The 26515-nt window shown below is 43.8% G+C and overlaps 1 protein-coding gene across 1 annotated transcript in view; it reads left to right on the top strand.

Moving 5' to 3' along the window:
• Window positions 1–26515, top strand: part of LOC146783432 (glutathione S-transferase theta-1-like) — a 108665-nt gene that overhangs the window by 56892 nt on the left and 25258 nt on the right. Inside the window, exon 4 of the mRNA XM_085634341.1 lies at window positions 6915–7091. Within this exon, the coding sequence (XP_085490467.1) occupies window positions 6915–7091 (177 nt within the window). The remainder of the gene's footprint in view (window positions 1–6914; window positions 7092–26515) is intronic.

Genomic DNA, 26515 nt, shown 5'->3' with positions numbered 1-26515 from the left:
AGCCAATCCTTCAGAATAATGCTCAATAGCAACATTGTGCTGACATGTTTGTGCTCTGCCCCAACCGCACTTTGATGACAATTTCTAAACAACATGGAGCATAAATGCACCCCATTTACATGTCGCACAGCGAGAAACGCATTTGCGCTCCATGTTTCGAAATAGTCATCAAAGTGCTGTTGGGGCAGAGCACAAACATGTCTGCACGCATGTGGGTGTGCATTCCATCATTTTCATGAATACTGTAGTGTTGGACTTGGCCCTTTTTGCAGGGTCATCCCTAAACTTGTTGCCTTCCTCCTGCATTTTTTCTGACCTGTTGTTGGCTGTTTTATGACTCTGGGCACTTTACCACTGCTGATCAGTGCTAAAGTGCATATGCTCTCCCCATTGTAAATTGCTATGTTGGTTGGATTCCATGATTGGCTTATTTGGTTTACTATCATACCCTAGTAAAGTGCACCAGGAGTGCCAGGGCTTGTAAATACAAATGCCGCTGGTGGGCTTGCAGCACTGGTTGTGCCACCCACAGAAGCTTCCTGGTAAAATGTCTAGGGTCTGCCATTGCAGAACCTTCGTGCAGTCTGGTACTGTCATTCTGACTGGGCAAGTGCACCCACTTGCCAGTCCCTAAACCTTCCCTTAACTTTGTTAGTCACCCCTATGGTAGGCCCAAGGGCAGGGTGCATTGTAGGCATAAGGTAGGACAAGCCCTGATGTGTGTGGCATGTTCTAATAGTGAATTACAGCCATTTTTGTTTTTCACTATTTTAAGGCTACCTGTTCTCATAGGCCAGAATGGGCTGTTAGAATTGTTACATCCTATGATTCTAACTGACCCAGGGAACATGGTAGAAAATCGAGTTTAGTATGCCTGAACTCAGGATAATAAAATACATCTTTTAGTGAAGTTTATTTTAATGTTCTGAGTTTGCAAACGCCACCTTTAGAAAGTTGGCCTTTGCTTGCCTAACCATTTCAGCCCGCCTCTGCGCTGATGTGTATCTGCTGTCTGGTTTGTGTGAGTGACAGGGCTGGAGAAACCCAGAGGGGCAGGGCTAGATAGCCTGGTGGTGAATAGAGAGATTGACATATAGATGGGTGGGAGGAATGCACCTGGACTCTGAATAGGGCTGTGCTCTGCCACCACAATGCTGGCTCCACCCCCTGTGGAGCGCCTGATGACTCTGCCCTGCACACTGAAAGCAGAGACCTGAATCATGTGAACAAAGTGCTCAGAAACCGGACCGAACTAGGCAAGGGCCCCCCTGGCCTGAAAGAACAAAAGAATCGCACTGTAAGTATTGGGACCTTGAGCACAAGAAATCGGATCCTGCTACAAGACGAACCTCTGCCTGAGGGGAAGGAACCGGGAAAGCTGTAGGAGGAGTACTGTCCCTGACCTGGGGGACTGGCCTGCAGTGGTTGCGTTGCTGCTGCAGGAGAGGAGAAAGATTGCTGATAAACTTTACTTCAACTTGTGCTGTTTAAGATCTCCAAGGGCTTGTGCTGAGCTTGCCCCCTGAACGAAGTCCCAGGACCAGTGGACTTCACCCCCCTTGAGAACCGCCGTTCTCCCCGTGAAGCTGACGCCGAGAGAAGTGTGCGCCTCCCAACTCGGCGCGTACACTGGCAAGCCTGTGCCCCGCTGCCCGGCCCAAACAACGCGACTAAGGCCCCTTATGAGCCGTAGCTCACAACGTGAAGGAAGGACTTCGTGACGCTGGTTATTTGCCCCCTCTCCGCATCGTACTATTCAGCGTGCCCCCTACCCCTATTGTGGGCAGGTTGCGGCGCGTAGAGTGGTTGGTACGTGGCTCCCCACTGGAGCGTACTGCCTGCTTCACACCGCGCTGAGAAAGGCACCGCTCTCAAGGTACGGCTCGTACGCCGCAACGAAGAGCCAGCGCACCGTACTTCCGCCCCGTCCCCTTGAGCATCGTGACTGAGGCCCCCTTCGAGCCGTAGCTCGCACCGCAAGAGGAGGACACCGCACCATAAAACGCGCTGGGATTCAACGCATCGTCCGTGACGAACTTCTAAAAAGAAAGGTACTGTGTCCGCTCGCACCGCAAGGTGTACGCTCCGCTCTGGAGCGCCTGCAGCCGTGTGAGCCCCGTTCGTATGCCCCGTAAGGTGTACGCATCACCCAGAGCGCCTGCAACGCTTGTGAGCCGCTCATGAGCACCGCAGGGTGTACGCTTGTGAGCCCCGCTCCTAAGCAGCTTCCAGCCCGTACGAACCGGACAAAGCGCACGGAACTCCTGAAATATGCTTAAACTCAAGAACTGCTTATTACTAAGAGTATTGTGGGCCCGTGTAACGTTATTGGGTTTTGTGATAAGTCTGTTTATATAAAAGTCATCTATTTTTGATAAACCAGTGTGGAATCCATTTGTGGGGGGGGGGGGATCATTGAATTACTGTATGTGGTCACAAATGCTCAACCATTGCGCCCTGAGATAAGCCTTGTCTGCTCGCGCCAAGCTACCTAGAGGGTGAGCAGGGGTTATTGTTGGAGTGTAACCCCTTACCCTGACTAGAAGAGAGGATCCCTGCTTGGCACTAGTCCCTACTTGTGTCAACCAGAGAACCCCAATTCTAACATGTAGTGACCTGGGTAAGAGGGCACTAGGACCCTGCACCCGAAAGACACGCCACTCCGTCGCAACTCAAGCAAGGAGACTCCGTGGTAGTGCGTCAGCGGCAATTGGGAAAATCAGACAGTCTGTTCTCAAAGGAACAACTAACAGTAACAAATGTCAAGGGGCCGATGATAACGGCTGTGTCGGGCACCTACTGGATAACCAGGAACAGTTCTCACTTCAAGGGACTGAAGACCATGGATGAAGATGGTGAGGACACTGCAGCAGTGACAGAAATGAAAGAGAAGAAGACGTGGAAAACAATGGAAGCAGTTTAGACAACGGTGAGAGACGAGCTAGAGCAAGAGACAGCGAAGGATGCCACAATGCCAGCAGTAAAACTGATGACAACACAGCAAAGATGGAGACACATCAACAACAGCACCATGAGTGAAGGAATTAACAAGGAAGTGGTGTCCGGTTCCTGTCCTCCCTCAACGTTCGGGTGCAGGGTCCTAGTGCCTTCTGACCCAGGTCACTACAAATAAGTTTATAATTGCGCCCATCCTGGTTGGCTGCACCCAAAAAAACATAATGGTAAAGAGTAAGTTAAAATATAATCAGCCCGAAGCAGCTTGGAAAAATGTAATTTCGTGCAACTGCAGATGAAAAACAGCAATCCGATCAATGGACCTATAAATCAATAGTCTGGTGAAATGCACAGTTTTCGTGTTAAATGGAATGGTTTGTTCTTTTGTTTTGTCACGTGGTTGCAAGGAGGAGTGTGAGGAGTGGGGTCGTTTTATATGGTCAGCCACTTCATTCAAAGACACGGGAAACGCTTTCTGTGTTTGTTTTTGGTGAAGTTTCACGAGCACGTGGGGGATTCAGAACCATCGAGGAGGGTTGAAATAGACGTGTCACCTGCGGGGTTGGATTTTGAGTGGATTTGCTGAAGCACAGAGGCGCTGAAAAGTCGAAGGGCGATGAGGGTTCTGCCGTGCATCTGATTTGAAAACCGCAGGTACAGTGACCTTTGGGGAACACTGAATCCTAGCCATGTGTTGCCTCGAAGGCATATTTGCAGTCTTGAGCTTTCATCTGACAATCTTGGGTGTTGATGGAAGTTTTATTCGCGAGTGCCTTCCATTGACCCGATTAGCCTGCACACCTGTGAAGACACTGATTCGGAAAGAAAGCCCAAGGAATGGAATCTTGTGGCCAGGTATTCAAACACATTTTCTGGTCGCCAACGATACACTTTAGTAAATTGCAACAAGGTAATGTGTTTTTCTGATGTATTAAACTCATTTAGCGATTCGGTAACATGTTACTCTATCACTCGGTGGAAACCGTTAGGAATCCCTGTTTGGAAAGGCCATGTTTAGAGCGTCCCTTCCAAACTGCTATTACTTATGGTATTTATAAATGCTTTGCGACTGAAATCCAGTCGCAAAACATTACTATTTTACCAACTAGTTAAAGGTAGAAGTATTCCGTTTGCAAGCGGAAAGGTGTCCTCAAGGAAACCCTTACCTTTTATAAATTATAATTTTTTTTAAATGAGCAGTGGTAGATAGGACCCGTGCTTACGCTTAAAAAAAAAATAGTTTTAAAACCTTTCCTTTTCTTTTTTTGTTTGAAAGCATCTTTGTTTCCTTCAAGGAAAACAGACTGCATTTAAAAAGAAATTGCTTTATTTTAAAGGAATCACAGACCAGGATGTCTGCTGTCCCCAGCAGGCCACCATCTCTGTGATGGCAGCAAATTGTAGTGGGGCGCAGTTTGAGACCTACCTCATTATTATTCATGCTGTAGTTTGAATTGTGACCCATTGTGATCCAGTATTTTGTAAATCTACCTGTTACATAGTACATAGGTCAGTTTGCAAAATACCATAAGATTGACAAAGAGTTGCTGCGTTCACATTGCAACCACTTATATCTTTGTACATCTGGCCCATAGTGTCCTGATGACATGAAGCAAGGTGGCAACAATGGGATGAGGCATGGGTATCTAGGAATCTCTCTGCGTCCATGTCTATATTCTTATGTGTGGAGTGGGTATCTCCCTCTTGCAGACATGTTGCAGGGTCTCTGTACTTCATAGAATGTGCAAATGGATGAGTGCTTGCCAGGGGGACTTATTCAATGGAGTGTGTCCATTCCTTCGACGTGTGGGTGTTCAAACAGCACTAACATGCCTTCCTATCACTGCTTGGGGCGCTCTGACACATAGAGAGCATGCAGAAACACAGAGCTGCCAGGCTGCACATTCTGCTTCTTAAGTGTATTTAGCCAACATTGCCTTCTAGAACCTGATGTGTTGCTTTTAATAATAAAACAAAAACTAAATATACAGTAGTTTGTGGCCACAGGCATTTATGGAGGCAGCAAAGCCGATGCAATAGATAGAGTGAGCGTTGTGTCCCACAATGTGTTTGCAGAGGGATGAAAAGGTGTGCATGCTGGGAAGCAGAAATGCACTCTTGTTATCTATGTGGCCAATTAATGCCCAGGATGGACTCTCGGTGGGAGAGTTAGAAAGCAGGCTTCAGCCTTTTGAATCCTATGCTGAATGCCATGCTGTGAATCGGGTCTCATCGCGCTTGAGCCCTTAGAGCATACTTTTGGTGCATCTGGACTTGTGGAGCGTAATCCCTTCGCGGACCTGGACTAGGTTGTTTTGAGAATCCTCTAGATAAGAACTGGTCGTTGCTGTGATGGTACAGAGAAAGATACTCTAGAGGTGCAAGTGGCTACATATGGAACTTAATCCCATTGTGCCTTTGGATGAGAATACTGATGAAAGGTATCGGCAAGAATATCCCATCAATTTAAACCAGCAAACAAATGCGCATACCTGCCTATAGGGCAAGTAACTGGAAAAGCTAAACCTGTATTTGGCATCCTTTTGAAGGCCTTGGGTGATCGCTGTACTCCTGAAACCCTCGGCCACAGTGTCTCTGGGAAAAGGTGGAAGCAGCCGGTGTCCACCGAATTCCTGGTTCAATCTCTTAGGCAGAACCTTAGAGGTCATGTTCAGTAGCGAGGTGGGGGTGCCAACTTGCATATAGAATTTCCTTTTGCGTCATTTTGAGGCAACAACTTCCATTTGTTGCAGCCGAGAGGGCGGGCACTTGGCTCATAAGAGCTTTTTCCCACTCTCCCTTGTATTATAGAAAAGCTAGAATGTATTCAGGGCTGCCGGGAGGAGGAAGATTGCGACCAGGATGTTATTCTTCTCTGTTTTCTGGCTACTCATTGGCTAGACTGCCATCGTTAACCAGGCCAAAGCTTTCTTTCAGTTTTGATAAATGTTTTCCCTAAAAGCCTTTAGAGATATTTGAAGGCGAAGAGGGGTTTGCTTCATTAGCTGGGTTAAGTTATAGCCTCTCATACCCAGCAGTAATTGGCTGTAGCCGCTCATCTATTGCAGATACAGTTTGTAATCTTGTATCCTCTATCAGAAGTGAAGTATACCATCTCTTCCTCAACAGTTAATATTAATCTCCTTTACTCACTCCCTGAGATGCAGTGTAATTTCTTAGAGTTTTAAGATGGCTCAACCCTTGTTCACCAAACTGTGCATTAGGATGTACTCCAGAAATCCAGCAATGGTATTTAACAAATTTATCAACAAATCTAAATGTTTACAATTTCTGGACGTATGCACAGACAAACTTAGTAACGTTAATTTGAAGAAAAACACTTTTTTTTTTTTTAACATAAAATTGTTTTAAAAAGAGTGTGCTCTACTTTCAGAATTTCTCTGAATAGTAGTTGCCCTCACTTGGCAATGGGTAGCTGTAGCGGAGAGACATGGCCTTCCTTTTCCTTATCTCTGCTCACATGCAGCCCCACCTTCCTCAGTAACCATGGGCCATGTCCTAATTTCCTGTACAGTAAGGAAGCACCCCCCTTCGACACCCCCCACCAAGCCATTGAACAGAGATGGAACTCTCACCACTCTCCCTATCCCCCTGCCTCCCCAACCCCCCAGTACTCCTCCCAGTTCTCTGCAGCAGAGGTCTGGCCTGCACCCTGCTTCCCCAACAGTGGTAGGTAGCAGCACCATCCTCCCTACAAGCGATGTGCCATAGTATCTACCTCTTCCTCAGCAGTGATAGATTCTAGCTCACACTGTTCCTCTGCTGGGGTATGCCTCTCCTTCTGTAGCAATGGGTCTCATCCTGCTCATTCTTTGTATTTGCTTATCTGTTGTCTCGAGGGAGAATCAGAAACTCAATATTTTCACCAGTCTACAAAATGGCGTCCCTTCTCCAGCTCATTAAATCATTTAGGTAATGAAGTTCTATTCTTTCTGCAGTGCCTGACACCGTTAATTCTGGGTAAAGAAATGGAACCGGAGAAGATGGAAGCTGCCTTGAAGGAACTGCACACCACCCTGGATCAGTTTGAGGAGAAGTTCCTGCAGGACAAGCCCTTCATTGTTGGGAACGAGATCTCCTTGGCTGACCTCGTGGCCATCGTGGAGCTCATGCAGGTGAGTCAGACAGATGGGTAGAGAAGGGAGAGAGGGATGTGGAGGTATGAAGTTGAACTTGGAAAGGAAAGCCAGGCCCACCAGATAACTGGCATTCTAGCCTTATGGAAGAACAACATTGTTTGATCTCTGTGAATCATTAGCTTCGAAGAAAGAAGGGATTGCAGCAAAAAAGAACACCTGTTGTTAAAAATTATATGTTCATAGGATGTGTTGCTGTAGATGCACATGTTCTGCACACTCCTGCCATCTAGTGATGGGAAAGGACCTTTGCAAGTCTTTTGTATTTGAAGAAGACTTTCGAGTCACGAGGTGTATTGACTCCTCCGCTAGTTTGCAATGCACATGGGCATCGCCTCCATATTAGATTGGTTATTTTTGTTTTCAGCATCGGTTTCGGACTGGGCTCTGTGTTCAACACTTGTATCTCTTTCCTTTGGGCTCATTCCTGCTCAACCTACTTGGTGATTGTTTCGTTTTTTTCAAAGCGATAATCAGCAGACACCGGCCTTCTTCGACGCCTCACTATCAGGCCTTCTTCGTGGCTTTGTACTCCTTGTCTCGAGGATCTTGTCACCAAGAATGTGCGAACAGTGATGGAAAGGACACCCTTCCAGTATTACCTCCAGTGCCTCTCCAAATGTCCATGGACTGACCACCCACAGGCCTTCAATGTCTTCCTCTCCCCTGATGACACTGCATGCGAGGGCTGCCTTACCTTCTGCTCCAAGAAGACCCTTCGGTGCGGACGTTCATGGGTAAAGCATTATGAATCAACCGGTCGGGGATATTTCTATATGCTTTTCAGCCTCTCCCGCCTCTTCCACCGGTGGTGAGAAAGATGCAGCAAACCCTATTCCACCTGGGCCAGGCAGCCATGACATTAAGCCCTACTAGAGATGTCGATTAGCCGCAGAGAAAAGCTTCCAAACAGGCAGGGCCTTGTCACCAGGAACCAAGGCCAGGTCAGGCTCCATAGCCCAAGCAACTCAATCTAGCAATCTGGCACCCGTGGTCTTAAAATTTGGTTACTTTGGGCCTCCAACCATGAATGCATGTATATCCTGTGTGGGTCTGTTAGACCAACCACGTGGGCGTGTTATGCTGTGAAGTTGAAAGGATTGTTCACTACTGCATCGCCAAAAAGATAGACCCTCTAAGATCTGGTGTCCAAGACATCATCAGCTCCCTGCTCCTTGTCCAGAAGTCGGGCCTAGCCTACACTTCAGTACGACTTTACTCAGCGGCTATGGCTGCATACATGCAAATCAGAGAGCATTCCTCCTTCTTCCACATCCCTGTAATCAAGGTGTTCATGAAAGGCCTCGAGAGTCTTTACTAATAGTGTTCTGCCACTGCCAGTGTGGAACTGAATATTGTACATAACAGGCTCCCCAATCAGGCTCCTTAGTGGAAAGAGCACTCTTGGATGTAAAGCTTGCTCTCATTTACTACATTAACAGAATTAAACAATTTTGCAAGGCTGACAAACTTTTCGTGGCCTTTGCAAAGCCTCCCAACCCATATCTTACATAGAGATTGTTAGATGTTTAGTTAAGTGTATGCAGACCTGCAATCACAGAGCCTAGACAGCCCTCCCTGCTACCCCTAGGGCTCACTCTACTCAAACAAAATCTGCAACCATGGCCTTCCTAGGGAGCCTCCCCCTAGCCGACATACACAAAGTGGCTATATATGGTCAACTCCGCACACCTTTTCAAAGCATTATTGTGTGGATGTTTTAGTCAGACAACAGGCAATGGTTGACCAGACAGTCATAATGATCTTATTGCAGACATCTGCTTCATCCACACGTTGACCACCGCTTATAGGATGGGACTGCTTTACAGTCTATGCAGAGCATTAACAGCACATACTATGAAAGGAAAATGTTACCCTGTAAGCATCTGTTCATGGGGTGTAGTGATGTAGATTCATATGTGTCCACCCTCCTCATAGGGCACATATGACTGTGTTCACAGATCTCTTTTCTCCTTAAGTTATGATCCTCTTCATGCAATAATCACTTGCATCATATAGTGTTCAGTCACCATTCTACTCTCTCCCGCTGTGCAGATAAAGATTCTAGCATGGATTTCAGGCCCGTACACAATGCTAACTAAGGGAGAAGTACTACAACTTGGGACTCAAAAGACTCAAAAGCCCAGCATGTGAATCTATGACACTACTATCTATAAGCACAAGTTTCCATGGTAAGTAACATTTTTCTTGTGCCAATTGGGTAATAACTCTTTTTTTGTTTATTCCTCAAGATATTATTGTATACCCATCTTGTAAAAGTAGGGAATAAAACATTCCCACTCCAAAACCCTAATGAAGCCTAAGTGAAGGCCATGCTCAGAGTTCATGCCAATAAATAGGAACTCGTAGTTGTCTGGACAGCTTTTGTAAGATGCAGATCTATTGGCTCGTTTGTGTTTGGATATGGATGCATCTCTCAAAATGCACTGGCATACTTGTGGGGTCACTGTGAAATTGTTTAGCCTGGTTTAATTCAACTGCGTGGCCTTGAAATACCATTTGGCAAAATCTTAGTACAACTCCTTTAAATTCTACAGTCATTCCCCTCCAGTGCGAGGCCCTTTTGGGTCAACGTCTCTACCAGATAGCACAGCTGTCTGGTTGTGAAGGTCTTCTTGGGGACATGCTGAAAGATGAACTTGGAAAGTATTCCTCCCATTGCTTACCATTGGCTTTGCCATTTGTCATTTATGTTTTCTTTCTCTCTATTGGCAGGCTTTAGTTTTATTTAGCCCCTCCAGCTTGTGTTTATCCCTGACGTGGAGCATAGCCTCTTTACTATATATCTGTTCAGCTGCTCCTATTCTGTTAGGGCTTCTCACTTTCAAGGAGCTACTTTTTTCTTTTCTATGAAACATTACATGAGGGTGCATGTTTCCTGCTCTCTTGTATGCTTCTCTCCCCACCCCACCACCTTATGCCGTGCTGCTCTTTCGTGAAATGTTTGTGTGCACCTCTGCCCTTTCAAGTTGCTGTCTCGCCACTCATATTGGTTTCTCTCGTTCATGTGGGAGAGGTGTGGCGCAGTGACCAAGGCGGCTGACTCCGGAGTGCCGGCGCCCGGTTGGATCTCTGGCGGCAGCTCAGCATCATGTGACTCTGGGCAATCGCTCACTTATTCTCCCCGATGCCCCCCAGTGCCTTGAAACCTTGAGGGGTAATATGTTTGTGCTTTACAAATAGGAATTATAATTATGTGCTTCTATACCCCCACCCCCATTGCTTTCTCTCATCCGTGTGACACTGCTTGCCTTCCTATCTATATGTGCAGGGTTTGAGTGAGCTGTTGGTGTAGTCGTTCCTTTAGCAGATGGTTGTGTTCTGGGACCAGTTGTGGAGCAGTGTCCCTCGTTCCCAATCACATCATGCTGACAGTAAGCAGGTAGCGTATATGGTGTCATGCTCAGGAAAATACCATACACAGCCCGAGAAATGCCCGTGAAGCATTGCATGTGGAGCCCACTGCATTGTATTTATTGGTAACAGTCGTCAGCTGGTATTGTGTTGCATTCTCCCTGCCTTCGGGGCTTTTGGAGGTTAGCAGTAAGGTTGATGGGCTGATAGTAGCAGCCATAGCTGGAATGTGTGAGAGGTCGGTTATGGTAAATGTGTGTGTTTACTCTGGCCACTGTAATAAGAGATTGTGTTTGCATAATCTGGGAGCAATACTGAGTTTTGTGGTGTCCTGTAGTAAGTACTGTGTTCACATTAAATGCAGTAGTAGCGCCAGCATTGTTATTTTTGTGTGTGTGCGCGCGCACACACACACCCTAGCTGCAGTACTAGTAGTGTGTGGCAAGTAACTTACCACTCTAAAAGCTGAAAATACGCTGCCTACCCCCAAAGTAGCGCACTGCATTGAACTTGCAGCGTACTTTCAAGATAAAGTCCTTGTTATTTACAGCAGACAGAAAAAAGCCTTGTCTTTAATACCGGATACACCTGCTTTGGACGCGGAGAGGACCTGTATCTCAAACTTCCTCCTCCTGTCACAATGGAGTCTCTTCCAGCATTATTTAGTTAAGTTAAATCGGGATCCCCTTTGGACCCGGCGCCACCACACCTTCTGCTACAAGGAGCACAACAGATTTTCCCAATCTTTTGGATCTCTTGAATCTATCCCTTTCCACTGGAGTAGTTCCCCAACCTTGGAAACTTGCAGTTTTCATGCCTCTGCTAAAGAAATCTAGCCTTGACCCAGCATGTCCCGCCAACTACAGACCTATCTCCTTGCTTCCAGCCACGATGAAGATACTAGAAAAATATATCTATCAAAACCTTTCTCTATTCCTGGAGGAGAATCTCTCCTTAACCCCACTCACACCAGTTTCTGTCCTCAATATAGTATGTAAATTGCATTATTAGCAATAAAGGAGGAGTTGAAAATACTCCTGGACAAAGGAGGTTCCACGACCATTATACTTAGCGTTCGCCACAGTTGACCATGAGACCCTAGTGCTCAGGACGAGTGAAATGGGATTAAAAAATGGTGCTCTAAACCAGCTTTTCTCATTCCAAAAACAAAGGTCCTTTAACATTTGCCAACCCCCTGCTATTCAGATGTCTTCCATTTGAAGTGTGGGGTTCCGCAGGGCGCTACATTGAGCCCCACACTTTTTAACATTTATCAGCACCCATTGGCAGACATTGTCAAGGAATTTGGAGTGTTGATTGCCTCCTATGGTGACGACACCCAACTGCTTGTCTCTTGTTCCATAGGGACAGGTTCCCAACTGCCACCCTGTCTAGAGAGCGTTGCATGGTGGATGGCTAACTGCTCACTTAAATTAAACGGAGTTAAAACCGAGCTGATGACTTTACACAGCAAACGATCCTCGGATCGCAAGAGAACCTAGGAACTCCACCAACCCCTTCTTCATGTGGTTGGATAGCTCTTTATCTGTGGATGCTCAAGTAAAAAAGCATTGGAAATGCAATAGGTCTCGCATTTGCGAGAGTTAGAGTAATATGCGTTTTAAAGGTTTTTTACTTGTATTATGAAAGTTGGTTTGCTTGAGGGTGCCATTTACATCATTCCCCATCTCACCTTCCAGTGTCTTTAACTCTCCTTCTAAGCGCTGCAAAATTGTCTTATGTCTCGCAGGACTCCGAAGCTCTTGGCTATGCAGAAACCTCGCATTGTGACCTTGAAGGCCGCCCATTCTGTGCCTATATGTGTGACTGAGCCCACATTTCTTTGAAAAGAGTCTGTGATTTCTTGTCCCAATTCGGACTGGAAAGCGGTGTCTAACAATGCTTCTGGAGTGAGTTTTCAGGTCCTAGGGGTCGTATTCAGTGCCAGCGGGAATATTGTCCAGCAGACCAGTGCATGGTCTGAGTATGTCCTGGCTAGATGTTCTGCCTTAACTATCCATGGCCCAACACCACTGGTCACCACCCAGAAGTCCAGCCTGGCCCATGTTGAATGCAACACTGTGTAGTGTGTTCCCTCCTTTTTCTCAGGGTGAATATACCTCCATGCATCCAAAAGGCCATTGTCAGCAAACGTATCAGACAATATACCGTGGGTCTTGGTGTAATGTTGTGGGAGAGGGTTAGATCTATCATTGACGGGGTTTAATACCGTGTTAAAATCTCCTCCCCATATTACATGTGTAGATCGTAGTTCAAGAATTTTTCCACAAACTGTAGTGTAAAATTCTGGGTCATCCACATTTGGGCCATAGCAGCAAACCAGTGTGACAGAGTGCGATCCCAATCTACCCCACATCATGCAGTATCTCCCTTTTGAGTCATAGTTCACTCCATCTGGAATGAATGGAGAGGTTTTTTTTTTTTTGGAATATGAGGAAAACACTCTCTGTGCAGGCCATTTGCTAGCAAACATGGGGGTGTGTCTCGGATCGAAGTGTTTCTTGAAGCATGGCAATGTGGATATGGTGCCTATCTAGATACGCCAAAATCTGTCTGTTTACATGGGTCTCCCAGGCCCCTAACATTCCATGTCAATAGTCGTATTTTCAGTGTTTCGGTGTCCTGAGCCATGAAGTTAGCATCACATGAGTGCTACAGAATTTTCCAGACCTACCCCGGTCTGTCCCTTTGTGCATGTAGCAACAGATCTACCCAGCTTGTAGTATATCTTACTTGGATATGAAACAACATTCCCCATCCCCTCCCACCCCCCCCCCCCTCCCTCACCCCCCCCCCCCCCCACAACAGCTACCCAACTATGCTGGTATTTCTCTGCCCACCCACCTCCCGAACAACATAACCCATTATGCAACTATTGAAAGACCCAAATTATATGGGGCAACGCCCTTGGGGGTACCGAAGGGGACACACGAGGTTCTCTCTTGCCCACCAATTGATGGAGTGTCGAATCCTAATAGGGGAGAGGAGGAAAGAGGGTTGCCCGGTATAGTTCGTGTTATTGTCCCATTTCCTTCATTACCTTTTCTCCCTCCTCCTCCCTACCACCCAATCCACTTATCTGAGTACAGCGTCGTAGCAATGTCTTCCCAGCATAGTATACGCTGGAACACTCAGTCTGGCAGGCAATCTTTAGGCAAAGTGACACTCCCCCTTGTTCATAGGTGTGGCGAGAGTATTCCACCGCCTCCGCAACCCCATGACGATGCCGAAGGTTTGGGCTTTTACCTTAAAGCTTAGTCCGATGTCGGAGACTTTGATCTAGATGGGGTTTGCTGCGTTGCGCGTGGAGAGGTTTGTCACTTAATACGTTTATGGAAATCTTCCACCTGTTGTGTGTAGATAAAGAAGTATTGTTTGCTCTGATGCGTAACTCTCAAACGTGCTGGATACATCAAAGCATGGTCAATTTGTGCCTGACGCAGTTTTTGCTTGACTGAAATGAATTTGCGTCTTGCCTCCTGCCCTGCAGCTGTGAAGTCAGGGTATATGGTGAATTCATTGTCCTCTTAGTTCAGATGTATTTTTTCCCGGGCAAGTTTCAAAGCCGTATCACGGTCTCGAAAATTAAGTAAGCGTGCAATAATCGGTTGTGGATTGCTTCCTGGGGGAGATCTAGGGCCCAGTGAAGGATGTTCTCTTTCGTTTGTCATTTGCAGCGAACAGGCTTCAGCACCAAACGTTTAGCGCAGCAGGTGTTCAATGAATTCTTACATTCGACCAGTATTTGTACTTTCTGGAATTCCAATGATGCGTATATTGTTACGCCTACTGCACGCTTCTAAATCCTCATTTTTTGCAGCTATTACTTTAAGGATCTTATTCATTTGGGCAACTGTTTTTTTGCATTTGAGTCGTGGTATCTTCGTTGCCTGATATGCGCCTCTCTGCTTCCATGATCTGCTCTTCATGCTTGTCTAGTTTATGAACGATGGAATCCCTTCGAGTTGCCATTGAGGTGAGGCTGTGCTGCATTGCGAGCAGGGGACTTTTAACATCATCCTCCTCGGAAGTTGCTGGTTCTTGTGCACGTTCTGCACCTGCATAGTCTGGTTCATTGGCACTTGAAAGCGTGGTGGTTTTTCTGGCTTCGAAGGTCAATTTTGACTGCTTGCCGTCTGTTTTCCCCATGATAGGCCCAGCGTAGTGCTGCTGTGTCCAGACCGATCAAAAGGTGCATGTGTTGAGTCGTTTGTTTGTTTTTTGTTGTGTATGAAACCAATACTTTTCCTGCCTTAAAAAGCAGTGTCCTGTCCCCACTGTTGACCTTGCTAGTGAGGTATGATGTGTTTACCTGCCGTCGCAAACGTGTCTCACCGGAACTGAGGGGGGCCAAAAATCTGCAGTGATCGCGGTCTTGGGGTTAGATATTGTGCTCAAAACAGCAAGGATTTAATGCACCGGTGCCATGCCACTATGTTCACTCCAGCCAGTGTATTTGCGTGCAGCCTATCCACTTTATCCAGTCATTTATTCTGGGAGCCACTGTGTGCACAATCCTCCAGTATGTAGAGAACATGCACGCTGCATTTGCCAAGCCAGAAGTAGTCTTTTATGCCTATGGGCTCTTCACTTTACTCGTTCAAACCCCAAACAGCAGTTGTCTCCACTGGGCTGCAGCAGGGTAGTTCCCTTAATAGGAATGAGGTGCTGTGGATTGGCACTATATGAAGTACAGGATGACCCTTTACTTGCCAGGCGCAGCAGCCCCCATGCCTATTGCTATTTGGAGCATATAAACTGTGGTGAACTCGGGGGTATTGCACAATGTAATCGTTCCTTTTCAGGCGTTTGCACCGCAATAACATATGGAGCCCTCGCATTGTACTGAGCCCCTATCTTACTGAATATCGCCACCAGCGTCTGTTTGCTGCGTATACGTATATATAAAGAGGGAACGAATGCTCCTCCGCTCCCCTGCATCAAAAACCAAGCCATACGCTTCTTTTTCGGGAGTCACGGCACTGCTTAAGATGGCTGCGGTCGCAGTCCAGCGTAGGTGTGTCCACACTTGTCTCCCGACCCCATCTCACTACCCCAGCAAGCAGTTCCATGATATCCTGAAGCGTGGAAGTGTGTGCAGTGGGGGGGGTCGGTCGCTAGCCTTCCGTGTGGGGCGGTGTGCTTCTCCTTATCAGCGACTCTTCCGGAGCGGCCTAGTTACTGCGTGTGCGCCAGGGTGCTCAATTTGCTGCGGATGCTGAATTCCTTTCCAGCAGTTTACGCTGTGATCTCCACGGCGCTGCGGCTGAGGAAGTCTTGATCACGTTGAGAGGGCATCAATAGAAGGTAGAGGGTATCACAGGTACTCGGCACATTTCTAGTGTCAGTTTTTTTTTTTTTTTTTTTTTTGCTTGTGGGCAGGATATCAGGTCGAATTATGCCGCTGGGCAACAAGAGCCTCACTTCAGTGCGGCCATCTTGGTCGTGCGCCACCTAGTGCTGTGGAAATGTGTAATATTTTACTTAGCATAAGCGACAGCCATTTTGGCTTTGGTGTCCATTTTGTTTCCTTCGTAATCCTCCCATCCTCTACTGCTCGTCTTTTCACTCTGCTTGTGTTATCTATTTTAGTTGACCTCCTGACTCAGCTAAAAGCAATGTACGTGCTGAGGGTTTGTAGCTGGCAGTTCACCTGGTCTCAGATGTTAGCTGTCGACCATTTACTGCTGCCATAAGCATTCCTGCTCCCCCTCCCACTTTGCTGAACATGTAGGTATTCATCTGCCCTTGTTTGCGGATAACTATTTCTAAAACTTGTTCTTCTTATTTCTTTTCACATGCTTACAATGCAGAAAACTGGTATAAAAGGGACGGAGTAATTGTAAGCATACCTATTGTTACTGATTCACAACCATTATAACCATTAGACATTAGAGAAAGACTGTTGGGGAGGAGAGCTCCTGTTGATTTTTTTTCAGCGGTAGCATCTGATGTGGTCCCACTCATGAGTGATTAATAAACTTGTTATTTATTCCAACTCCAGTGCCGATCTCTATTTTGTTGGTCTTTGGACCCGTGGACAAGAGGGTGACCCTGCACCAGTGTGCCCACTTTTAGGCACATTTCCGCAGTGTTTGTGGATTGTTGATCTGTGGTATAGATTGGTTTTATTTGGGGTGTATTTATTTTGTGGTGAGGAGTGTTATGTAGAATTGAATTATGTTGTGGTGAGTGGTATTATGTGTAGTGTAATTATGCTGAGTGGTTTTGAAATTTGTGCTTGTGAATTCTGGTGGTGTGTGTTACAGTAAACATCAAGTTGTAATTTGGGCTCCTGGTTTTATGGTGTTTATTTTTTTTACATTTCCGTCTGTATTTATCCAAATTTAAATTTTGGCCATTTTATCTGTATTCATCATATTTATTTTATGGTTTGTGTATAAATGAAGTTGTAAAACTGTACATTTCCATATTTATTTAACTGATAGAGACACACACATACTTTCTGTCATGAATGAGCTATTTAAGCTGCCAAATATTACACAACAATACATTCACTAAATATAAGCATTATACCACAAATGTATGTTGACATATGCCATTATTTATAGAAATTTCATCCTGTTTTTTAATTTCTCATGCTGTCCATCTGCTCAGCTGCTGGGCTAGAATTTGTGAAAGACAGCACAGAGAATCACTTAAAAGAAGCACATTTGTCTGTATTTAGCCACTTTTAAAAATAAATGCAAACATAAGACACTGTTTTCTGTCTGTATTTATCTGTAAAAATCTGTAACAAGGAGTGCCCTCTGAAACAAGCTGATCTCAGTATTTGAATCTTTAGCAAATGTAATGAAATAACATGATTTACAGCCCTGTTTACTGAAACTGCACTTAGATCCTATGAGCCAGTGAAAACAGAAGCGCTTCTGAGGACGGCTCTTTCAGAAACAAAAAAGGAGTTCCTGAAATGGTCACTAGATGGGAGGTGTGGATGGGTACTAGTACTTGGTCCCTGCTCTCGGGACGGCTAAGTCCAGGAAGAGGCATGACAAATGCATGCCATGGACAAATGGGGAGAAGAATATGAGAGTGATGATGGAGCCTGCAAATGGGAAGCCTATTGGCGGGCTGGAGCCCATAAAGTAGATACAGCATGTTTCGAAGAACAAGGGCAAATGCTGTCTAGCCGACACCTAAAAAACAAATAGCCCAAACACCTCTCTAATGCTTACCCTACAAGTTCTACTGATAGCTACCTACCTGTAGTTTCAAATAATTCAGAGGGATGTACATTATGAAGCCTTACGACATAACACACCCTGTAATAGAGGTTTCTTTTTTTTTAAACTTCATGAGGCTATTTAAAAACAACCTTAAACACTAAATCACAGTGTGTTAAAAAAAACAACACATATTAAACCTTGAATAGAGTAACTGGTGCCCATATAAAATGCTACACTGCCCTTGAGCAAGTTTGTGATATATAAAACAAAGCAAAAAATATGTCTCTAACTGCAAAACCAGTGAGTTCCAGCTACTGAAGGGAACAGTAATTGCAGGGCGCAAAACTGTTCTTCCAGTTACAAGTTGCAGTGTCACCAATGGAGGTGCTGCCCTGGTGCTGTGGTGGTGCGGAGTGATGGTGTGGTGGTGGTGCGCTGGTGGTGCTGTGCTGCTGCTCAGGCGGTGCTGTGCTGCTGCTCAGGTGGTGCTGCTAAGATAAGTAGGTGATGATGCTTCACTGGTGCTGAGGTGGTGCTGCGCTGGTAGTGAGGTGATGCTGCGGTGGTGCTGCAGCACTAGTACGGAGGTGTTGCTTCGTTGGTGCTGAGAGCTTGCTCAGATGGTGCTCATCAGCGCATCAACTGGTGCTCAAGTGCTGCTGCGCTAGTGGTGCACGGATGTGGTAATAGTGCTGTGCTGGTGCCCAGGTGGTGCTGAGTTATGCTTTGGTGGTGCTGAGTGATGCTGCACTGGTGCTGCGTTGGTGCTTCACTGGTACTGCGCTGGAAGTGAATTGAGGAGTCGCCTTACCTCATGACTGGAAAGACTTCTTCCAAGAAAAGCAACTTGCAAACATCCGGACCCAACACTAGATGGCAGGAGTATGCAAAGCATGTGAATCTACAGCTCTACATGCCAAGAACAGATGCTTACTGGGTAAGTAACATTATCCTTTTATTTAGTTTTTTACACAAATTAAGCACTAGTCTGTCCAGCTCTGAAAGCATCTTTGTTCTGCACCCATCGAGGGGCTTCAGGAATTGTAAGCAACGTATTAAAAAATTTATATACATGGCTATGTATAATATTTAATATACATGTTTCAAGTGTTTATTATATTTATTACAAAGTAGAACCGAATAACTAGTTTAAACAATTTTACAGTGAGGGGAGAGAGTAGGTGGTTAAACGGGTGGATACTACATTGTATACAGGGTATTCCTATTAATAACAGTGATACGAAAACTTGTGAAAGGCAAAAGTACATACCGTTTGTTACAGGAAACGAATAATAACTATAATGCAAGCTAATGAAGCAATTAGACCACTTGAGAGCAATGATAAAATGCATAGTGCTGGACGGGGGACCCTCCTGCAGAATGTAGTTGGTACGTAAATTACTTGGGGTCCACTTTTATGTTATTTGATGTGCTTTGTAAATCCACTTCCTGGTGTTTTTCATGGATGACGGGGGCCAGCCACAGAAGCACCTCGTACCCAGTAAATAAAAGAACACATATACATGCTTTGCTGGCGTGAACTGGTGCTCAAGTGAACAAAGATTAGGGTGATCAGACTCTTAGAACCAAAAACCAGGACGAAGATGGACTTAGAAACAGGACAAAGGTTTGGCACCTTCAATGACACCATCCAGACAAAGGATTGCACCTGCCTAACCTACAAATGTATTAAAGGCCAAATATAATAAAACAAAAAAACGTGGTTACCAGTTGTCTCGTTCAATTTCAAAACGTTAAGACTAGCCAGCATTCAGACTCGTTTTCTTTGCATTCTGGGACTCGCAGTCCAGTATTTTAAATGTTAAAGACTACAAGCACCAGAAAGCAAATCAAAAAAATACAGGACTGGATAAGTTTCAGTTGGTGGAGAGATGCACATGGTAATAAGGAGTCCCACGAGCAGGCTGGTTATTCAGTGAATGTTAATTTACTCATCATTGAAAGTTGCAGTGATGCATGAAACGAGGCCGCAGAGAAGGTGCCTCTTTCAAGAACAGAACTTCTGTCTTTGGTGTGAGGAAAGGGCTGGTAAAAACCTGAGCTTTCATCTATAGGTCAGAGAGTAGTGAACAGACTCCCAGCTCAGTGGTCAGAGCAGTGCTCTGCGGGTATCCAGGTGCCCTGCTTACAGTTTTCTGAAGAATTCCCCTAATTGGATGCAAGACAGGGAAAAAAGGTACGGGCCATTCCAGAGTTGGGTACGCTTCCCGGCTTTTATTTTGTATCTTCAGAGAACATGACGCATTTCGACGGAAACGTGCGCGTGCAATACACTGTCACGTAAGCACTCGCCCACTCTCTCCAGAACTGGGGCCTGTATTTACTTAGTCAAAAAGTGGTAGGATTCAGTCGCAAAACAATCCAAGGCTTTTTAACGCACAGACAAAGACCAGTGCCTTGATGCAAGTCATCAGCACTATAACATTGTGTGTGCGGCTGCTGGAGGGCATAATAAAAACATTTTGTATACACTCCCCATTTGCATGTTTATACTAATTAGAATAATTGATTAATTATAATTGTTTGAAGTGAAAAGCACTAACCAACCTTATTAATAAATGAATTACACGTGGGTTTTGCATTTGCATGGCCTAATTAATCTGTAAATTAAATTATGTACGCATACTAATAATAGATAATTAGAATATTGCATGATATATGTTGCTTTTATGGTGTATTTGTGATTTGTGCTTTATTAAGTGAGTATAAATCGCATGAGTGTTGCTTTTTGCTAGATAAATACACACATATATGGGTATTAGCGAGGGAATAACATTTTATTAGCCATTTCTATGTATTAATTAAGTTTTGTGTTTCTTTTGCTTGAGTTGACCATTTGGGCCTGCCACAAGATGGCTGCCTCCTGTACCTAACGCGACTGACAACACTCCACGAGGCATTGGGTGAAGTGCGCCTGCGCTAACGCAAGCAACAGTGGCCTCGTCTTGACCCTTACTAGACTGTACCCACCAAGGTCGCTATTAAAACGCAGTAATCCAAGAAATCTTCAATGTGTTTATTTTAACACAGCACGGCAGTATGTTGCTTCCAGATGAAAGCCTCCAGTACAACTGGACTTCCACTGGAACCAACATACCGCGCTCCATTACAGAACATAGAACATAATGTGAATCATAACACAGCGCATGCTACCATACAGATTGACTGATGCTTGCACTTAAAGAGACAGAGTACAGATGTAACACATCTCCCTCATCCAAATAGAATAACAATGAAAAAATACAACAAAATAACAAACATAAACTGCACCAAAAATGAAAACAGAATATACACCTAGACATAATCATACAATTTCTTTGGAAAATATTTCACACAGTTAGAAGTTCTAACATTAGGAAAACTGGACATATTTGCATTAGCTTTATCAGACTCACTACAAATACCAACATCAACATCAGATTCATTAGTTGAATCTGTAGGAACAAAACTTCGTAAATTTGATGGACACTTTGCCACTCTTCTAACATTCCAAATCTTTCCATCTTGAGTGGCCACAGAATTTCTAAAAACTCACTCAATTTGAATCGGCTTACCAAATTTGTTAGCACCCTTACTGATGATGCCAGGTTTTAAAATTCTGACCCAATCCCCAACATGAAAAGAAGGCACATGAGTTTTCCACTTTTTATCAAACCAAGAACAAGTTTTCTGTTGTTTGATCCCCACTTTAACCGCAATGTCATTAACACATTCGCTACTCATCTGTTGCTTGACACACTTCTGACGAAACCACCAAGGGCAAATTTTAGAAGCTGGTTCTCTTCCTTTCAATAATTTGAAAGGACTGACTTCAGTTGTTGAATGAGGAGTGATTCTATAAAGCCATAACCTCTCCCTCACTCTACTTAACCAGTCTCCCCCAAGTTTCTATGTAATCCTTCAAAACTCTGTTGAACCTCTCAACCTGTCCATTCTCATGTGGACCATAAAGAGACGTTAAAACATGTTTTATGCCACACTCCCTCACAAAATCTTTCATAACTGAAGAAGTAAATTGTACTCCATTGTCAGTGACAAGTTACGACGGACACCCTTCCCGTGCAAAAATTTCTCTCAAAAAATTTAACACAACCTCTGTCGTAATCTTATTTACAAATTTTACTTCCGGCCACTTAGAGTGATAATCTACTAAAACTAATGCGAACCTACATTTCTCTGGAAGCATGCTAAAAGGACCTGAAATATCCAATGCTAATTTTTGCCAAGGTTCCTTTAGCCATTCTACCATTCTTAGAGGAGGAGTTTTAGTACAAAGCATTCTTTCACTAGAAACACACAAATCACAATCTCTGACTACTCTGTCAATCAATTTATCCATGCCAGGCCACCAAAAAATATTCCTGATAAGACGTTTCATGGATGAAATCCCAGGATGCGTCTTATGAGCTAATTTAAGAATAACTTCTTGCATTTCTTTAGGAGGAATACACTTATAGTTCTTGAAAAGAAAATCTCCTTCACATCCTAGTTCACCTGCAACTTTGAAAAAAGATAACAACTCTGGTCTAATCTGATCCTTCTTTGGCCAACCTTCCATAACGTATTTTTTAATTTCTAACCAATCCTTGTCTTTTCCAACACACTCTTCCCAAAATGCTTCACTAATTTCTTGAAATTGTGCAGGAATAATATCACTAATAGCAAGATCAAAATCACTTTCAGTAACAACATTCACACCCCCTTGAACACATGGTAATCTTAAAAGAAAATCAGCTGTTACATTTTTCTTCCCTGGAACATATTCTGTGTTGAAATTATATTCTTGAAGTCTAGAAGCAAGTCTAGCAATTCTAGTGGTCGAATTCCACCCTCCACCAGATGAAAGAATACTTACTAAAGGCTTGTGATCTGTTCTTAAAGTGAACTTGTTACCCCAAACATATAATTTGAAATGCTCAATGGCCCACACACAAGCGAGTAACTCCTTTTCGATTACCGCATATTTCCTCTCTGTTTCATTTAACAATCTTGACGCAAAATTCCACTCTTCCCTACCATATTTCTGTGAAAGTACTCCACCAACACCATACAAACTTGCATCTACTGTAATGATGCAATCTTTTTTAACACAAAAGGGTTTCAAAGTGGGAGCACACACAATCTTTCTTAATGCTTTCAAAAGCTTTCTGTTGGTTCCCACTCCAAATGTACACTGCATTTTTTCTAAGTAACTCTCTCAAAGGCTCCATCTTACAAGCAAAATTACTAACCAATTTACTGTAGTATTCACACATCCCCGCAAAACTTAACAATTGGTCTTTGTTTGTAGGAGCTGGGGCATTAATGATGGCATCTACATTAGATTTTTTTGGCACCACACCATCACCTGACAACGTGTGACCTAAATACTCCACAGATTTCCTATACAACTTGCATTTGTTTTCTTTCAGAGTCAGACCATTCTTCTCTAACCTTCCACAAACTTCCCTGAGATGTTCATTGTGTTCTACCTCATTTTTTGAAAAAAATTAAAATGTCGTCTTGGAAACACTTTACAAAATGATCAACATCTCTAAAAATTTTAAACATAATCCTTTGAAACACAGCTGCTGCCGATGCCAACCCAAACGGCATCCTTGTATAGCGGTAAAGTCCTTGAGGAGTTATAAATGCCGTGAGATTTTTTGATTCTTCAGACAAACTTTTCTGGTGGTACGCAGACCTTAAATCTAAAGTTGAAAATATTTTTGCACTTTCCAACATAGATACAACTTTGTTGATATTTGGAAGAGGATGACAATCAATCACAATGTTCGAATTTAATGCTCTAAGGTCCACACACACTCTCAAATTCTTATCCGACTTCCGTACTAAAACTATGGGTGAAACCCATTCAGACAATTCAATTTCCTCAATGACACCTTCATCAGTGAGTTCTTTCAACTTATCCCGGAGTTCCTCTCGAACATTAATAGGAACACCTCTCAATCTTTGTACAACAGGACATGCATCACTTTTCAAAACGATTCTATGCTCGAAATCTTTTAATTTCCCCAACTTGTCACTGAATACATTACTGTATTTACTAACTAAATTCTTCACTCTGACACTATGGTCTAAAACAGCCACATTTCCTTTAATAAAATCACTTCCTAAAACTACTGGTTCTGTAGCACGTGGATTTAAAATAATTCCTAATTTCCATTGGTCACGCCAACCAAGAACGTTTACTCCTTTCACAGCAATATACAATTTTATTTCTGCACACCTTTCTTTAAACCACAAAGAAACACAGAAAAAACCTTCCATTTCAATTCTTGTTCCATCAAAACTCTCTGTAATGACATCACTAGCATGTAACTTCTCTTTTTTACAAACTTCTTCCAATTTCTCTTTGAAGTATTCTTTTGTAATTATCGTCCATGGTGATCCTGAATCAGCCATGAGTTGTAGCTCAACACCTAAAACACAAACCGTACACTTAGGAGACACTAACAACTTCTCGTTGTACTCACATACACTCTTACCAACAATAGACACAACAAATCCTCTCTCACATTCTGAAGTCACAACATTTTCTTCCCTTTGATAATCATTAATGATATTTTCTGTTCCACTCACTGTCGAAATTGTCCTTGCAGAGGCATTGAACGAATTATTCCTTCTGTTATCTCTGCAAACATTACTAAAGTGACCAAACCTACCACACTTCCTGCATTGTCTATTAATTGCAGGACAACCTGTGAAAGTTGCTAAATGTGTTTTATTCCCACATCTGAAACACGCACTTTGACCTCCAACATTCACATTACCTCTAAACGCATTTCCACTGTTGTATCTGTTGCTTATAGTCTTCTTTTGACTAACTTCCAGCTTGTTGCTTTGTGCCTGTGTACTATTTCCTAAATTGTTCTTTAAAACACATACCTCTTCCACACACTCATTCTTCTTCGTACTTTGTCTAACTGTTTGCATCCAGCTCTCAGATTGTTCCACTGCTTTTGCATTAGCTATTGCTTCCGTCAAACTAGGATTACCCATCACCCATAAATTTTCTTGTACCTTTTTGTTTCTTACATGAACAATAATCTGGTCCCTTATCATTTCATCTGCCATCATACCGAATTTACAATGCACACATAATGATCTTAATACTGTTAAAAATTCATGAAAAGATTCTTCTTCTTTTTGTGCCCTTGTATAGAATTTGAATCTGTTCAAAGCAATGCTGGTAGTTGGTTTGAATCGCTTCTCAAGTCTTTGCAAAGCTTCATTATACACGTTCAGATTTTCTTCCCCAACTTGTGTTGTGACTTGTGGTAAAGCTCTGAAAATATCTTGTCCTTCTGAACCTAAACTATGAAGTAATATGCTCTTTTTCCTCTCTGCTCCCATTCTTTCACCATCAATAGCCTTCATATACGTTAAAAATTCTTCTTTCCACCTCGTCCATGGCAAAGGTGGATCTCCCTTATTTTGTAAAAATTTTCCTGGTGGGCCAAACTGCATGCTTCTTTAGGATGGTATTTCCCACCACCAAAACACCAAACAAAACTACACTGTTGATGAATTCCAGATCAAAATTCTGAGAAAGTTCGCTAAATACAACTCAAAACCAACAAAATAAATAAATAAAAAATTTATAAAATAAAATGTCTCAAATCCAGACCTATTTTACTGTATGTCTGATGCGATGTTTTCCTTTTATACAAATATGAAATTTTCCACCTTCCTCCTTTGTAAATGACTTAAAAATTAACTTCCTTCAATATGTCCTTTCCACAAGTATGTTAATGACGTCTTTTAATATTTTGCGAAAATGATCTTACCACATGTGCTGACAGAAAAAAAAACTGACTGTCTTTATAGCCCCACAAACAAAATTTCTACAACTTTCAACCCAATCCTACCAGAGCGTGAATACTGAATCCTTTCCCTGCCAAACGATCCCGCAGTGCTGTCCTCTGTACTCGTTACCAATGCCGTTGCCTAAAAACACTCGTAATGCTTCACTAAACACATTACACCAAGCAAACTGCGCGCTGACGTTCCTTTCCAAAAACAATTAGTTGCTTAGGAACTGATGATGACGCTTACATGCTGCGCGCTGACGTTCCTTTCCAAACACAATTTGTTGCTTAGGAACTGGTGATGACGCTTACAGCGTTCTTTGCGCCGCATACGTTTCTTCGTTTTTGAGGATTCAATGACGTTTCTTCGTACACTAGGAGACGACGCACCTTCCGTAGCACGCTCTCGACAAAGGTGCTAGGATACGGCGCTCGCTCCCTCCCCGCTTCAATGACTTCGGTGCCGGTAGGATTGTATATATTCAAACTGACCTGGTCTCCTCAGTTCTTCTGGAACTGCTCTTGCAATTACTTTCGACCAAAGCCCATAGGTGAAAAAAAAACAAAACAGTTTTCTTCCTCCTGGTACAATGCTGCAAGATAAACTAGTCCTTCTTTTCTTCTTCTTTTGCGGTTGAGACACGCAGCACACCACAAAAAAAAAAATATGATACTTCTGGGTTTCTTCTCTCTCCGTACTCGTGCTGAAACTGACAGGAGATTATCCCAACTCGTCGCCAATATTAAAACGCAGTAATCCAAGACATCTTCAATGTGTTTATTTTAACACAGCACGGCAGTATGTTGCTTCCAGATGAAAGCCTCCAGTACAACTGGACTTCCACTGGAACCAACATACCGCGCTCCATTACAGAACATAGAACATAATGTGAATCATAACACAGCGCATGCTACCATACAGATTGACTGATGCATGCACTTAAAGAGACAGAGTACAGATGTAACAGTCGCCCTGGGAAGCAAGCCA

Source organism: Triturus cristatus, chromosome 11 (genome assembly GCF_964204655.1).
Source record: "Triturus cristatus chromosome 11, aTriCri1.1, whole genome shotgun sequence".
NCBI lineage: Eukaryota > Metazoa > Chordata > Amphibia > Caudata > Salamandridae > Triturus > Triturus cristatus.
This window is presented reverse-complemented; position numbering and strand designations above follow the sequence as displayed.